This window comes from Bos javanicus, chromosome 19, assembly GCF_032452875.1.
Source record: "Bos javanicus breed banteng chromosome 19, ARS-OSU_banteng_1.0, whole genome shotgun sequence".
Lineage (NCBI taxonomy): Eukaryota > Metazoa > Chordata > Mammalia > Artiodactyla > Bovidae > Bos > Bos javanicus.
This window is the reverse complement of record NC_083886.1, coordinates 29,911,178-29,927,800: the sequence shown is the minus strand read 5'-3', so window position 1 is coordinate 29,927,800 and position 16,623 is coordinate 29,911,178. Positions and strand designations below refer to the sequence as shown.

Sequence of the window (16,623 nt, the reverse complement as noted above, 5' to 3'; positions counted from 1 at the left end):
TCCCACCTGCATGGAGGGCACCATTTCCCCCTTCTTCACATCCCCAGACCCAACAGAGCCACCTGACCACTGACTGCTCCAGAAATGTCCACTTAAGGCTACTTCTTCTTTTTTAAAAAAAATACTTATTTGGCTGAGCCAGGTCTTAGTTGCAGCACAGGGGATCTTTTTTTTACTTGCAGCACACAGGATCTAGTTCCCTGACCAGGTATTGAACCCTGGTCCCCTGCACTGGGAGTGCAGATTCCTAGCCATTGGACCATTAAGGAAGTCCCCTACAGGCTAGTTCTTTGTCTCCAGGCTGGGGGACAGGGGAAGTTCTTCTGGGACCAAAACTGTCTTGCAGTTTTCATCTCCTAGGCTAATTCTAACTAAACAGCAATGGCTGCCTAGGATATTATACTGAAGTGTGTGTTAGTTGCTCAGTCAGGTCCAACTCTTTGCAACCCCATGGACAGTAGCCCAACAGGCTCCTCTGTCCATGGAATTCTCCACACAGGAATACTGGAATGGATAGCCATTCTCTTCTCCAGGGAATCTTCCCAACCAAGGGATCAAACTTGGGTCTCTGACACTGTAGGCATAATTCTTTACCATCTGAGCCACCACGGAAGCCAAGAGTCTAATACCCTAAGACCATTTCTGGACTTAGGAAAATGAATACTGTGACTGATTAATGATGTCTGCCCTGGTTTCAGAATTTGGAAGAGATGCATTGCTAAGTACTCACCACAGCCACTCCAAACAGGAAGAGATGAAATCAGAAGTCCCAACAAACATAATGAGGCAGCAGAAAGTGTCCATCCCTTTGGGACAGTCCATCCATGGAATATAATGCAACATATAAGCACTCAGGAAACTAAAAGAGGTCTACCTCATTTTCTTGTTACCTAAGACTCATTTATTCAAACCCAGCTCCTTCAAAGGTGACTATGGTCCTACAGAGTGTCTAACGTAGGTGTGGAGCCTCTGGAATGTGTGAAAAATTGTACATGATAACTAATACTCTCTCTTATCTGGAGGCAGTAAAGGAGTGGAGAAAATCTAGAAAGTCTAGCAATAGCACAGCCAGGAAGGAGCATGAATGGCTCTCAACTAAAGCTGAACCCTGCAGAGAGGCTGGTACCTCGCACACCTTATATAGGCTAGTCCCAAACCATCCACAGAGACTGAGTTCTAGAGCCTCCTTCCAGGCTGAGTTGGGAGGACTCATTGATTATCAGGTGATATCGTGAACTTTCTGTCCCTCCTAATATCACTTTCTGCCTTTCAGGTTCTCACTGAACAAATGTACTCTGACCTCTAAAAAACCACTCATCCTTCCCCTGTTTTTGGCAGCACCATACTGCATGCACGATCTTAAGTTCCCCAACCAGGGATCAAACCTGCAGCCCCTGCATTGGAAGTATGTGTGCGTGCTCAGTCGCTTCAGCTGTGTCTGACTCTGCGACCCTATGGACTGTAGCCCGCCAGGCTCCTCTGTCCATGGGATTCTCCAGGCAAGAATATGGGAGCAGGTTGCCATTTCTTCTTCCAGGGGATCTTCCCAATCCAGGGATTGAACTCGTGTCTCTTGCATCTCCTGCATTGGCAGGTAGATTCTTTACCACTAGCACTGCAGTGGAAGTGCAGGGTCTTAACCACTGGACAGCCAGGGAAGTCCCCACTCACCCCTTTAAATAACCCAGAGGCCTGGCATACCTACTGAGAAATCTTTCTTTTGGATCGTCTTTATATGCATAAGTGCACTGCAAGGAGATTACAGCCTTAGCACTAGCTAATACACTAATGGCAAAAGGCTCAGGGTCTCTAGGAATGACCCTAACAGAGGCAGAGGCAGAGGCAGTGTACATTTCTCCACTCCTTGGCAGCACTCCTGAACCACTGGTACACCTGTCTCCTTGCTGACATATTCCCTTGTTCCCTGAAGGCCAGTGGATGCATTGGCTAGAAACATCCAACACAAAAGAGGCTTGGAGCAGGCGCTTCAATGCTGGATGAGAAAGGCTCAGACGGAAAGCATCTCATATCTCATCCATCCCATGACCACAGTCCCTTCTCTCTGTCAGAGGGCAGAATTGGCACAAAAATAACAAAGTCAGGGCTGAACACAAACCGAGTCAAAGACTCCCAGGAGCTGGGGATGGAAAGGAAGTATTATCTCTAGAAGCAAAGAACTGACCAGCTGACGGGTCTCTGCCTTCTAACCTGGGGGAAGCTCACATTATATAATCATAAAACATTATGTCATTAAATCATTAAATGTTATGTAAATCATATAACATTCCAACACAAAGGAAAATCTAATTCCAAGTTTATAATAGGGCTACATTTTCTGGAATACGAATACAGAAATGCACTCTTGAACTCCCCACGTGGTACTATACACATCGAACCAAACTAAGACAAGAGACAGACTGGCAGTGAACAGCCCTATGTCCAAGGACTCTCTCGGGCAGTTTCCTTATTCCAGGTGCTGTTCAGAACCATCCCTGGGAGCTGGTTACAACAGAACGTGGCTTTTATGTGATCAGCCTTTGAGACAAGTGCCACGATACCTGCCTGCTCTCTGCGTCTGCAGTGGCATCACTGAACAAGCCAAGATGTGCCCTGTCCACGCTCAGTTTTGTTTGTGCAAAACCTCCCTGCTGGTGGCCAGGACATCTGGTTTGGAAAGGCTTCCGTTTCTCATGGCAATCTGATTCACTGACATAGAGCACATGTAGAGCACCGAGTACAATGCCTGGCACTTAGTAGGGGTTTTCAGTCTGTCCTCAGCATGCAACCTGACATGCCCCTGGGACAGACACTTTAAACTCCCTGGCCACCTAAACCAAAGCTGCATCTTCCGAGGCTGTGGAGACCACAACGGCTGAGGAGTGTCTCTTCAGACCAACAGGCAAAATGCTGTCGGCCACTCTGTAAGTATTAACCTCCAATCTCGAGCATTTCAAAAGCCCCCCGAGACCTCCGGTCTCCCTCTAATGAAAGGCACTGCAGAAACTCAAGGTATGATTATCACTTCTGAAAGGAAGAAAAAAAAAAAATACTGGCTCACAAAATACCCGCACCACAGCATCAACAGATAAGACCGTTTTATAATCCAGTTCCCTAGAGAGCCATTTATTTTGGTGAAGCCAGTGTGCATAGCAGACGCCGTAGAAGCCATCAAGATAACACGAATAACAACCCAGTGGACTTTTGAAGTGTAAACATAAAAGTCTATTAAGAATACAATGTTGGTTTAATCCCAAGACAAAAAATTTACTTAATGAAAAGCACAACTCATCTCCAGGAGGAAATTATCGATACCAGCTGTGAGCAGACAATGAGGGGGTTCCTTCCAGGGAACATCTGAATCGCAACCCACTGCCTTTCCAGTATTTACTCTGAACCTGAAGTCTCAAATACTTTTCCGAGGATCTCATTTTTCTACGGGAGGAGGAGGAGGTCAGGGAGAAGTCTGGGCAGGGCGAAAGGACAGCTTGGCAAAGCCTTGGAAAGAAACAGACGCTCCCCAGAAGGTGTGTCTTGATTCGGCTCTGTCTCACTTCTCTGGGTCAAGCAGCGAGCAGCCTCTAGGCCCACCTCAGTAGAGACCCTCACTCCAGCCGCCATGGGGCCCAAAGTGATAAACGACAGCCCCGTGCCACTGACACATGTGCCCTGCATGTACCAGCACCCCGCCAGCGACCAGGGTACACCATGAAACTCTCGTCTTTATTTTTAAGACTTTTCTTTTTGATGTGGACCATTTTTAAAGTCTTTATTGAATGTGTTACTGTCTATGTTCACTGTTTATATTGCTTCTGTTTTAAGATTTTTTTGGTGTTTTGGCTGCAAGGCATGTAGGATCTTAGCTTCCTGAGCAGGGATCAAACCTGCACCCCCGGCATTGGAAGGTGAAGTCTAAACCACTGGACCATTAGGGAAGTCCCTCAACTCCCTTCTTTAACAATACTTCTTAGCCACATCCTATACTTTTTCCAATATGTCCCAGAGAAGCAACCAGCTACTGACCACTAGGGAGAAAGGAGAAGACCTGGTTAAAAAAGGAATTTCTGATTACAAGCTCTGTTCCACCACCTCTGAGAGAGATCACGGGCCCTGAAATCAAAACTCGGCCATGAGCAACACCTGTGCACACTGAACACCCACACAAAGGTGGTTTAAACACTCTGCAGTTACATTCCTAAAAGCTCCCAGCTCCCACGAGGCCCAAAGGCTAACATCAAGGACAACTTTTTATATACAATTTCATATGCAAGCATTCAAGCATGTATGAACATAGTAAATACAATCTATGCCATCATATGACATATTACACATATTACAACACAACTAGGGAACCACCTTTAATTCCAGCAAGAGGCAACAGGTTGTTCCAACTATTGTCCTCTACATGCAGATCTCGCTTGATTGTATTGTGCTTTATTGAACTTTGTAGACATCCTGTTTCTTACAGGTTGAAGGGTTGTGGCAACCCAGCCTCGAGCAAGTCTACAGACACTGTAGCATAGACTCACTTCATGCCTCTGGGTCACATTTTGGTAATTCTTAGCAATAGTTCAAACTTTTTATTATTGTCTGTGTTATGGTAATCCATCATCGGTGATCTTTGATGTTACTACTATTAATATGACTCATGAAAAGGTTCAGAGGATGGTTAGCATTTTTTAGCAATGAAGTGTTTTTTTAGTTTTATTGAAATATAGTTGATTTATGATGTTGTGTTAATTTCTGCTGTGCAGCAATGTTTCAGTTATACATATATATATAATTTTGCACATTCTTTTCCATTATGGTTCATCGTAAGATATTGAATATAGTTTCCTGAAATGAAGTATTTTTATGAATAATTGAGATATGCACATTGCTATTTTTTAAGACATAATGCTATTGCACACTTGATAAACTACAGTATAGTGTAAACAACTTTTACAGACACTGGGAAACTGAGAAATTCATGTGACTTGCTTTATTGCAACATCTGCTTTATCGCTGTGGTCTGTAAATGAACCTGCACTCTCTCTCTGAATTCTGCCTGTACATGAACTGTTCATTCATCCAGCCATCCAGCCATTCATCCATTCTATGGGGAGGCAGCACAGAAGATGCAGTAAAACAAAGCCTAAACTTCAGACTGGGGACCCAGCTCCACCACCTACTAGCTATATGACTTTGGGTAAACCCTTTACCCAAAGGTTATGGTTTCTTCCTCTGTAAAATAAGAACAATAATGGGGCCTAGTATTAGCTTAGCTACAATGATCAAATAACTAAATGTTGGGCAAAAAAAAAGCCCTCCAGGGTTAGTCATATAAAGATAATAATTATAATAAATGGTGGTGGTGGTGGTTAGTCGCTAAGTCATGCCCAACTCTTTGCAGCCCCATGGCCTAGCCGGCCAGGTTCCTGTGTCCATGAGACTTTACAGGTAAGAATACTGGAGTGGCTTGCCAGTTCCTTCTTCAGGGGATCTTCCCAACCCAGGGACTGAACCCATGTCTCCTGCATTGGCAGGTGGAGTCTTAACCACTGACCCACCAGGGAATTACCTACCATGATAATTACTAGGACTATAAGAATATTCACTTATCTACAGCTATATACCAGACTGAGCAGCAGATCATTTTAGCCTTTTGATTTTGCAAGAGTTTTTATCGGGGCATTAGATTTCTCACAGCAACACCTCCCATATAACCTCCCTCTCCTGCCAGGAATGACGGCAGGCCCAGAGCCATTTACAGCCTGAGGACCCCCTCCCAAAGTCATGTTTAAACAATTACAAGCTTTATGGTGCAGGTACCCATGACCATAGGAGGCCAGCCCAGCACAGTGCTCATCTTGCAGAGACATCTTTCGTGTGGGTTTTGGGTTTCAGCAGGGCAACGCCAAGCCAAAGCGTGAGTTGCAAAACGAGTTTTCATAAGTTCACCCTGTCACAAACCAGGCAGGGGTTCATGCTGACATCCCCACAGTAAGATTAAACAGCATGCTTCATCAGGCACTAAATACTAACACAGCTCCGACGTCAGGGGGACACTGATTAAAACTGATGTCAATAATTTATGGAAACACAATATGGTCTTCAGATGCTCTTTTTTGAAAAAAAAAAAAAAAAGGAAGGGAGGGAGGGCCTAGCAACCCAGGTGGTTTAAAACTGTTCATGCATTTTCTCTTGAATGTATACTCCCCCCCATGCATGGATGCTTCTTTACACGATGAATATAGATGCACATGTGTGTAAGAGCACGTGAACACTGCTGATACATATGGGCGGAAGAAAGTATTTAGTTATTCCACGGAGAGCTGTCGAGGCCATAACATTATACAGTCTTGTCTTTCATATTGTTTCGAGTTTTCTTTTCCAGAAGAAATCCAAAATTGCGTTTAAAACAAAATTGGACCTTATAAAAATTCACGTTTACTTCATAGAGAACTCAACCTTGAAACAACCCTGAAAAGAAAGCTGGACCAAAGAAAAACCTATAGGATATAATATTTTCTTGGCCCTATAGAGAACTATTTAGAAAAATAATAATATCGATGTTTTCTTAAAGTTTTAGGCTGGGGGGGCGGTGAGACAGTTAACTTAGAGAACGATGTCACTTTATTATGTCGTGTCTCATTATTTTAGAAAGGCAAAGACAGACAGTGATAGTGTTTCTTTTTTTTAATCAAAACATTTTTAGAGTACAAAATATACTTCTTTGCCTTAGCTGTAAATAATCTGGGTAGCCTGACTTTCTATGTCAACAGTGTGAAATTCACAAGATAGGATTATGTTGGGGGGGAAAAAATCTGAGCCGCTGATAGTACAAAAGTTAGTGTTTCAAGGATTTATTTATGCCTTTTCCTAGCACAGTGCCCTGTAGTGTCTCAGAACACCTGTCAAATACTAATTCATTCACGTATCTCCACTTCAGGGCCTTTTCATAAAAAGCTCGACCTTTAATTGTAAATCACTTCTAAATTGTCTTTGCTGGCTTTCTCTTTTGCGAAATGATGGAAAAATCACTAAGACTTCAATTAAGACTTTATGGGAACTTCAACCTGACATTCCCGAGGCTATATCTACAAGGTATCAGAACATCTATTCAAAAAGGAAACTATAAATAACTTTAACATCATTGAATTGGCTTGGCTTTTATGAGATGACTGAATAATTGGCAAGATTTAAAGATACTTTAACTACTGAGAATTAAAATAACTTCGGTGAAACCCAGAAAATATTGTCAGCCGATTATTTGTCATGTAGATTATGTACTTATTAGGCCTAATTAAACTTTTTGAACAAAAAGGCTTACTAATTACGTTAGTTAATATGTTGATTGCTCAATTTGGCTTAAAAAAAAAAAAAAAAAACCCAGTCAATCCAATTTGTGCAGAGTTAGTGCTTTGGTCAAAAGACAAAATCCTCAACTATGGAGATTATTTCAAGCGCATGGCCATTGTTATAACAATCGCGGGTTACTTCTCCACATACAAAGTGACGGAGAGCTGGAGGTGGGTGGTATCAGAACAATACCACCACGGCTAAGAGGAATCTTCAAGCCAGGAAAACGTTACCTTCATAGCCAGCTTATTTGCCTCCATGTATTCACTTGCGTGTTTTCCAATCAGACCCTGCTGGTGACGATGAGAAGTTATCTTTCATATGCACATACAAGCTAACACAGATAGCCAAACCCTGGGAGGCCTTTTAAATGTCAATAAAGGGTTTTTACTCACAAAAGGAAGAAAAGAAAAGAGGAAAGGCGAGAAGAAAGAGAAGAGATGGGAAAAACCAACATTTCTGAAGGAATGGAGCAGATCAAAGGCGTTCTATTCTCAAAGACGACTAAGTCGGGGAGTAACCACTGTCTCACCGCCCGAATCCTGAAAAGTCTCTTCCGACCAGCCAGCAGTGGCTTCCCTTACAGGAGGGGGAAAGACAATGAGGTCTGCAGAAGTGGACCCTTGGATGGAGTGCAAAAATGGAGATCGGGCCACGCAACAGGAGAACTGCCCTCTGCAGACCAGGACGCCCGCTTGGGCCTCAGAGCCGACCAAAACATGTTTTCCATTCCGAGAAAGTCTGCATCCACAAGTCATGAGGCACAAACTATTCAACAACAACATGACACAATTAATCAGAACCAGACCTCAAGACGTGTGTTTGTGGGGGCCAGCAAACTTTGTAATGTGCCTCAGAGGCTGAGGCAACTGAAGAAACTCACACTGGCTGTGTGGGAGGGGGAGGGAATAACTCTATTCCACAAAAGATGAACACCCAAGGGCGGATGGCCGAACTGAATGATTTTAAAATAAAGCATGGGATTTGTACCTTTACATCTCATACTGGAAAAGCTGATTACGGTCTAACTACCTACCTTTCCTCTACGTTTTTTCTTTTTCTTCTCCTGAGGAGAAACTGAGGGCTCAGAGTTTCTACAGCAGCAAAGCTGTATGATCCAGAAACGGAATGGATTTCTTCTTTTTTTCTTTTTTCTTTTTTTTTAAGCCTCATTTCAGACCCAAGAGTATCCACCAGTACAGGGTTTTGTGAGATTTCTCTTTCAGGAGCTGAAACCCCATAAAATCAAGAATCTGGGCCCTTAGTTAATTCGCCGTAATTGTTTAATTTCACCTCAACACACACACACACACACACACACACACACACACACACACCCCATGCTAACAACAACAACGAGAATCTGGTATACTTCTTTTTTGGACCGGGACTGAATTAGTTTAAAATAATTAGTTAACTCTCTTTTGTAATCTGCAGACAGTAATTAATTTAAATCACACCATTCTTTTGCTAGCCCAAACACGCTATCAAAAAGAAAACTATATCTATTTTCAAACCGTAAAAGACAAATGGAGGACGCAGGAGCGATGTTCGTCGTGCACCGAATTAGCCCCAAATTGCAAATCCCTTTGCCACCTCCCAAGGGATTTGTGGTCGTGGAGCTGGAACTTCCTGGGAACCGGGCCGGGGTCCCCAACAGCGAGACCAGCTGCTGCCCTGGGGCGGGGCGAGGGGGGTGGATCCCAGAGTCCCGCCAAACTGAGGAGAAGGCAATCAGTGTCTGCCCTTGGATCTGGGATTCGGAGGACTGACCGGTAAATTTTCTGCAAAGCCCACTCCCAGCATCTTGTCTTAGGGCAGCGCACAGGAGGCCAACCCAATCGGCCAGCGTCAGGCGCGCGAGTGGACCGACTCTCCCGGCCCCACCGCCCAGGATTTCCCGGAACGTGCCTCCCACCATCCCCACCACATTCACGCAGCCAGAGATGCTCAAGAACCCTCGATCGCTAGGCCCGTGAGCAGCCGCCCGGGTCCCCGCCCCGCCCGGGTCCCGCCCGCGTCCCCGTGGCGCCCCACTCACCCACGCACTCGTTGGCCTCGCGGGCGGTGGCGCGCTGCCAGGGCCGGTCGTAGTGGAAGGGCTTGCAGCGGTCACACTCCGGGCCGGCCGTGTTGTGCCTGCAGTCGCAGACCAGGCTGTCGTCGCGGTCGCGCACGCAGCGAGCCGCGTGGCCGTTGCACTTGCAGCGGCCGCCCACCTGCAGGTCGGACACGGCGTAGAAGTACGAGTCGCGCGCCAGCTCCGAGTCGTCCTCGTTCTCGTCGCCGAACGTGTGCAGGCGGCTGAAAGCCACGCGGATGTCGGTGGCCGTAACCCAGTCCTGCAGCACCGGCGAGTTGTCGAAGTCGTGCGCCGAGGGTCGCCCGTCCAGCGTGCTGAAGGCGATGAGGCCGCCCGAGAGTGGGCGCATGTCGGTGTGCGAGTCGGTGCACACGGCCTCCTGCTCGTTCTGTTTGGTGATGGGCGCGCGGTGCGGCCGGTTGTACATCTTGCGGCACTGCGTGGAGTAGAACTGAAAGGGCACCCACGTGCGCCCGTAGTCCATGGACTTGTAGATGGCCATGGACTCGGGCCGGGGCGAGCAGAACTGCAGGCTCACGTAGGTCACCTCGAACTTCTTGCCGAGCGACAGCGTGAGCGTGACGTTGTGCGGGAACTGCAGGTAGTTCTCTGACTGCCAGCACGTCAGGTTGTGCGGGTTGTTGAGATCCGTGAGGAAGGCGGGCGGGTGCGCCTTCTTGGGGTCCGACGCGTTGCAGAGGTGGCAGGAGCGCAACCGCTCCTCGCCGCGCTCGCTCACCACGCAGTAGCGCGCCGGGGGCCGGCCGCAGGTGCTGGACACGCGCACGTCCTTGCCGAAGGCCGCGTTGACAAAGTCCGGGATGCAGCGGCGCGGGTGGCCGTTCTCGTCCGAGCAGGGGTCGGGCTGCGCCGCCTGGCCGGCGAACATGCTGAGCCCGGGCCCGCCGCGCACCGCGCCCACCAGGCATGCCACGGCCGCCAGCGCCGCCAGCGCCTCCCACACTGCGCGCATCGTGCTGCGTCCAGCCTGCCCCGGCCCCGCCGCGCCGAGGAGTCGGTCCGCCCGCCGCAGAAGGCGCCTGCGGAGAGAGGGGAGCCGCGCTCAGCCAGCCCGCCCCGCGCCCTCCAACCCCGCGGAGGGGCGGCGATCCGGGACGCGGGCGAACGCCCGGCTTCCCCCGCACCGAACGCCCGCCTCGGTCCCCCGCGTCCCGGAGGCAGGCGAATCCGGAGACCCCCCAGGCCCCGCACTGCTCGCGCCTCCTCTTCCCCGCCGGCAGCGAGCCGGGACCGCAGGCAATCGCTCGGTTTCCCCGCCGCCGCCGCCGCCGCCGCCTCCACGCCGCCCGAGGGTCCTGCCCGCGCCCGTCTGCTCGTCCGCCGCCGCCCCGCCCGCACCCCTCAACTCGGGCGCGGGACAACTCGTAGAGCCCCTGAGCTCGCACGGCCCGCGCCCCCTCCTCCCGCAGCCCGGGCTTCCCGCTCAGCTGCCCCAGATCGCACTCCCGGCCAGCGAGTCCGCGTTCGGGACTTTACCTCAGGAGAGGGCAAAAGAGAAAGAAAAGTTTGCCCGGCCCCGGCCGGGGAGCCCGCGCGCCGGACGGTGGAGAGCTTCTCGCTGGTTGCTAGCAGGCGCGTCCTGCCTCAGCGCGGGCTTGCCAGCTCCATGCCCGGCGCGGCCGCCGCTGCCCCAGCCCCGGCCCGGCCCGGCCGCCGCCGCCTCTCCCGCCCGAATGACTACGCGGCCGCCCGGCTCCCGCCGTTGCCGCCGCGGTGCGAGTGCCGCCCAGCCCGCGCCCGGGGCGCACACACTCCCGCTGGCTGGCGCGCACTCACACACGCACGCACGCCCCCGAAGGCTCCGCCGCCGCCGCCGCCGCCGCCGCCACTAGCGCAGGGAGTGGGGGGCGGAGGGGAGCGCGGGGGCGGGGGGCGGGGCCGCCGGGCGGGGCGCCGGCCAATAACGTCGGCGGGCAACCGCCCGCTCCCGAGCCAAGTTTTCACCCCGGGAAAGAAGAAAGTTAAAGGGAAGCGGCCGGGGACCCGGAGAGAGCGAGGGTACGAGCGGGTGGGAACCGGGGCGCCCGAGAAGGAGAAGCGGAGACAAAGGGAAGCGAGGAGAGCGCCCGGGGAAACCCCGGAGAGGGGGCTGGGCCCGGCGCGCACCCCGCGGAGGGAGGAGGGGCCGGCCGGGGACCGTCCGCGTCGCCCGGCCCCGCGCTGCCCCGGGAGCCCAGCAGGTTTCCGCCGGCCCCACGCCCCTGGGGAGCGCGCAGGCGAGGGAGAGGGGGCGATTTTTCTCCCTTCTGGTCCCGGGCAAACACATCTGTGTTTGTTTTCTTTGCTGAGCTGGGGGTCGGGCCTTCTTCTAACCCAGCGTGATGGCCCTGGTGGCACCGCGTCCCGGGCCGTGCCCCGTGGGCAGGCAGCCCGGAATCGTGAGGAAGAGGGAGCCCCTGCTGGCTCGCCTCTCCTACCCGCAGCCCCTGGCATCTGGAGAGAAAGAGCGGCTCTCCCGTCCCCTCACAGTTGTCACCGCTCGGTGGGCCTGTCTGTAGAGAAAGCAGCCCCTTTTCTACCAGGGGAGTTGTAGTGGGCTGGAGGCTGAAGTGGGATGAAACCAGACAGCACCTGGGCACTGGCCAGCACCCCCCAGGCCTCGGGCTGGAGGTGGCCTAGCCCTCCCCAGATCCACAAGCAGCCTGATTAGGTGCTTACCGGCTCAGTGTGCAAAGGTGCTGTAGCCCATACTGTCTGCTGGGAACCCATAACTGCTTTGCAGAGTAGGTGTGAAAGTCCATTTTGCAGATGAGGGAGGAAACAGTTCTCAGGAGGTGAAGAAACTTGCGTAAGATCTCCCAGCCATAGAAAGCTGGCTCCTTCCTCTCCTCACGTTTGTCAAACGGATCATCCCACCCAGTTCTAGTCTAGTGGGACACCCTTGGGGCCACCCAGCTTCTTGCCTCCTTCTCTGCTACCCTCACCGAAGGGCCGAAGACAGTGACAGTATCCTTTGACCGTCTTCCAGCAGCAGCCAAAGCACTTCAGGGGAAAGAAGACACTAGGCTAAGAGTTTTGAACTGAACTGCCAGTTGTTAACTTTTAGATGAGTGAGCTGGTAACAGGCCTGGCTTGAAAACTTGGGATACTGGTTCTGGCCCAACAGCTGGCTTGCTGCATTAGCCCCATTGAGTGTCTTGTTTTGTCTTATTGGTATTTTCATAAACTGGGAGTCTAAGATGGGGCCTCAGGGCTAGTCTGGCCCAGCTCAGTGTGTTTGGAAGACTGCCTATCCCAGCCTCCCTGAGAGATGGCCACCCAAGCCAGCTCTTCTAGGGATGGAAGTTCACTGCAGCCCAAGGAAATAAATCCACTTCATTGCAGGACTGGCTGGATTCATCCTCTGCCCTGGGGTAGAATTTTAACTGTTTTCTTGTGCCGGGTACCACTCTCTGCACTGTTTGTTTATGCCGTGGCAGAGGGGGATTTCAGGTGACTTACAAGGCTACTTAAAACAAGGCAAAATAACATAAATTAGTAAGTGAGGTAGAAGAAGATAAACGTTTCTTTTTTTCTGTTTAACTCCGTGGACTGTGAAATCTCAATGGCGTCCTGAAAGGCAAGGTGGCGGTTTGGAGTTCAACACCCTTTGGAGTCGGCGTGTGACCTTGGCAACTTTTGCATCTTTCTGTGCCTTGGTTTCTTCATTTATAAAAGGGGGACAATAAGCTCTAACTCCTAGGGTTGTGAGCATCAGATGAGTTGACACATATGAATGTTATAGCTTCTGTGTATACAAATATTGTCCTTAGAATATCTCCGTGGGTGTACTTTCATATACATGTATATGTGACGGATGTAGACATGTTAGTTGGTAGTATGTCATTATTAGATCTTCATAGAAATTTTAAGTTATTTAAAGACATTTAATTACATGGAAAAATATTGGTGACGTAGTATTATAAAATGAAAAAAGCAAATTACAAAACACTGTGCCCCCCCCAAAAGGTAAGCATGGTATCCTCTCATTTTTATTTTTTAAAAATATGCATAAAAGGACAACATTGATAATTGTGGGTATCTCTGGATAGTGAGATTACAGGCGATTTTTTTTTTTGCTTGCCTGTTCTTGATTGTGTATGCTAAAATAAGGAGAGCTAAGAGAAGAAAGAAAAACCACAGGGAAGACAAAGCAGAGATGGGAATAAAGGTAAAGTGGTTCTGGGGCTGCGCTATTCACTTCCTGGGGGTGGGCCACAAATTTGTCCAGAAGCTTTTCCAAAGCCCAAGTGAAAAGGAGACCATGTCAGTCACACAATTCCCAGTGCCTGTGAGATAAAAACAGACCTATTACTCAAAAGAATTACAACTATTCTTAGTACTAAAATCAGTCAGGAATTTGTCCTGGAGGGCCTCCTAAAGAGACCACAGTGTGAGGTAACAAGCAGACACCCTCAGTATCCCCAAACTTCACGGAGGGTTTCTGTGATGGGCTATCGTGTAAACTGATAGCATCACACCAGAACGTGAGTCAAGAAGACAGCCTCACAAGGAGGGTCTGAAAAAGGCACGCCGGGCTACCCCACTCCCTTCCGACCCAACATAGTCTAGTTTGGAATATCTTTAGGACCAGATTGGCTAGCGCTCTGAAGCCTTCCTTCTGCTAGGTTGTTTCTGTCTTTTTTAAATATCTATTTATTTGTTTGGCTGTGCTAGGTCTTAGTTGTGGCATGCAGACTCTAGTTTCCTGACCAGGGATCGAACCTGGGCCTCTGCAGGGAAAGCGTGGAGTCTTAACCATCGGACTGCCGGGGAAGTCCCCCAGTTCTTTCAGTGAGTTCTCACAGGACACTTTGCTGACCACCCACTCTGTAGTCTCTCCTGACGTCCTCTAATTTGTCAGTGTCCCTACAGCATACTGCGCTTTGAGGAGGCAAATGAAAAAAACAGATGTCCAAATGTTGTGAGAGCTTCTCGAAGTGACAGTTATAAATACACACCCAAAAAGGCATGTCAGGCTCTGAGCAATGGGATTCACAATACAAACTGATGTTCAAAACAGCACAGTGAGTTTCTTGAGTGAGAGAACACATTCCCAGGTGTTTGGGCCAGGAATGCAGTCGGGGGGTGGGGTGGGGGGTGGAGGACACCATTCTTGACACCTAAGCCTTACCTGGGAAGCCTGAGAATCACGCTAGGAAGATGAGAATGTGGAAGTTTTAGGAAACTTAGAAGTAGCCAGAGTAGTGGTGGTGGTGGTGTTTAGTCACTAAGTCATGTCTGACTCTTTTGTCACCCCACGGACTGTAGCCCACCAGGCTCCTCTGTCCATGGGATTTCCCAGGCAAGAATACTGGAGCCGGTTGCCATCCCCCAGGGGATCTTCCTGACTCAGGGATCAAACCCATGTCTCCTTCATTGTCAGATGGATTCTTTAATGCTGAGCCACCAAGGAACACCATACCCAGAAGAGGAAGAAAAGCAGGAGACTCAGGTGTCCTAGAAACCAGTGGGCAAGTTTCAAGCAAGGAGTGGTGAGCAGTGTCACATGCCTTCAAGGTCAAGATAAGATCTGAAAGAGTCCTTTGGATTGAATGACAAGGAAGTCCTTGGTGACCTTGACTGGTAGTGGCAGAAGAGTGACGGGGACACAAGCCAGACCGCCCCAGGTTATAGAGTGAATGGGAGGTGAGAAAGTACAGATAGCCAGTGAAGACAAGTTTCCAGAAGTGTGAAAACAAGTGGCAGGAAAGAGAAAGAGTGATTGGAAGGTGACATGGGAGTGAAGGAAGCTTGGGATTTTTTATTGTTGTTTATAAGATAAGGCTATTTGAACGTGCCTAAATGTTGATAGGAAGGAGAAGAAGGAAGTTAAAGACAGATAAAACTAGCCTCATAAAAGGGGCAGTCAGGTGGTCTGAAAGCGTCTCTTGTTTCAAAGACATAAGAAGTAATGCCACCTGCTGAGAGCGAGGGAGCAGATTTGGAAAGGCAGGAAGTCTTGATTGGGTCATTAATGAGAAGGGGACAATGCAGGCCAGTCAGAATTCAAAGACCTATTAAGGTTGGTGACCATCCAGGAGAAAGAATGCCACCCAGGAAAGTCATGCCCCAACAATGCTCAGTGGCCACTGTAGACCTGGAGAAAGCAGAATGACTGGATTAATCCATAGTTGAAGGTTGGTTGGTTTGTTTCCCAAGAGGTGGGGCACAGGGACAAAGGGAAGAAGTTGGCTGATGTGATGGACAGCAGGCAAAACTGAAGAGAGAAGGCAGTGAAGACAGGCCACCAACGGCAGAGGAAATAGAAAGGCCAGGATCTATAGCCATGCTGATGGCTCAGACAGTAAAAAAAAATCTGTCTGCAATGCAGGAGACCTGGGTTTAATCCCTGGGTTGGGAAGATCCCCTGGAGAAGGAATTGGCAACTCACTCCAGTATTCTTGCCTGGAGAATTCCATGGACAGAGGAGCCTTGTGGGCTACAGTCCATGGGGTGACAGAGTCAGACAAAACTGAGCAACTAACATGTTCACTTTTCAAGACAATAGCCAGGGGGCTTTCCTGATGGTCCAGTGGCTGAGACTCCATGCTCCCAAGGCAGGGGGTACAGCTTCGATCTCCGGTCAGGGAACTAGATCCCACAGGTCATAACCAAGAATTTGAATGCTGACACTAAAAGATCCTGCATGCCACAGCTAAGACTCGATATGGACAAATAAATAAATATTTTAAAAAATCAAACAGTAATCACACATGGCTCATTTCATTTCAATTTGAATGAGCTAAAATTCATTAAAATTTAAAGCTTGGTTCCTCTGTTGCCCTGACTTGGAGACAGAGTATAGATAAAGAACATTTCTATCATCACAGAAAGTTCTATTGGACAGAGCTGGTCTGGAGGCTCAGGAAGATAGATGACACGAGTTGGGAATAACTGAGGAGACCATGGTCTAAAACTGGATGTCTACAGCAAGAATTCCAGAGGTGGAATAGCTCTAGATGATGACAAGGCCCACAGAGGATGAGGTGGGTTTCTGTTGGGAAGCAGAGAAGGTGAATGGGGATGACGAAGTCGACCAGACAGGCTGTCTACCTAGGGATGGGAGATCCTCAGGACTGGCACCAGGGCTCGCTGACCCAAATGCTTCTGTGGAAACTGAGCAGGACCCTGTAGGGCTCCTGGGCATGGGACCCTTTCTGTTCAGCCTCCTGACCTCTGGGTTCCAAAGGGCAGGTTCA

General features: G+C 49.4%; 1 protein-coding gene and 1 long non-coding RNA gene across 2 annotated transcripts in view; both read right to left on the bottom strand.

Moving 5' to 3' along the window:
- The window catches only part of NTN1 (netrin 1), a 188,709-nt gene extending 177,706 nt beyond the window's left edge, over positions 1 to 11,003 (bottom strand). Inside the window, exons 1-2 of the mRNA XM_061391036.1 lie at positions 10,919 to 11,003; positions 9,380 to 10,461 (exon numbers count right to left, since the gene is read on the bottom strand). Of these exons, the coding sequence (XP_061247020.1) occupies positions 9,380 to 10,394 (1,015 nt within the window). The 5' untranslated portion in view covers positions 10,395 to 10,461; positions 10,919 to 11,003. The remainder of the gene's footprint in view (positions 1 to 9,379; positions 10,462 to 10,918) is intronic.
- On the bottom strand, positions 5,769 to 9,372 carry LOC133232074 (uncharacterized). The gene is made up of 2 exons (XR_009731296.1): positions 8,664 to 9,372; positions 5,769 to 8,631 (listed from the first exon to the last, which is right to left on the bottom strand). It is a non-coding gene; the product is annotated as an uncharacterized LOC133232074 (long non-coding RNA).
- Positions 11,004 to 16,623: the final 5,620 nt, after the last annotated feature.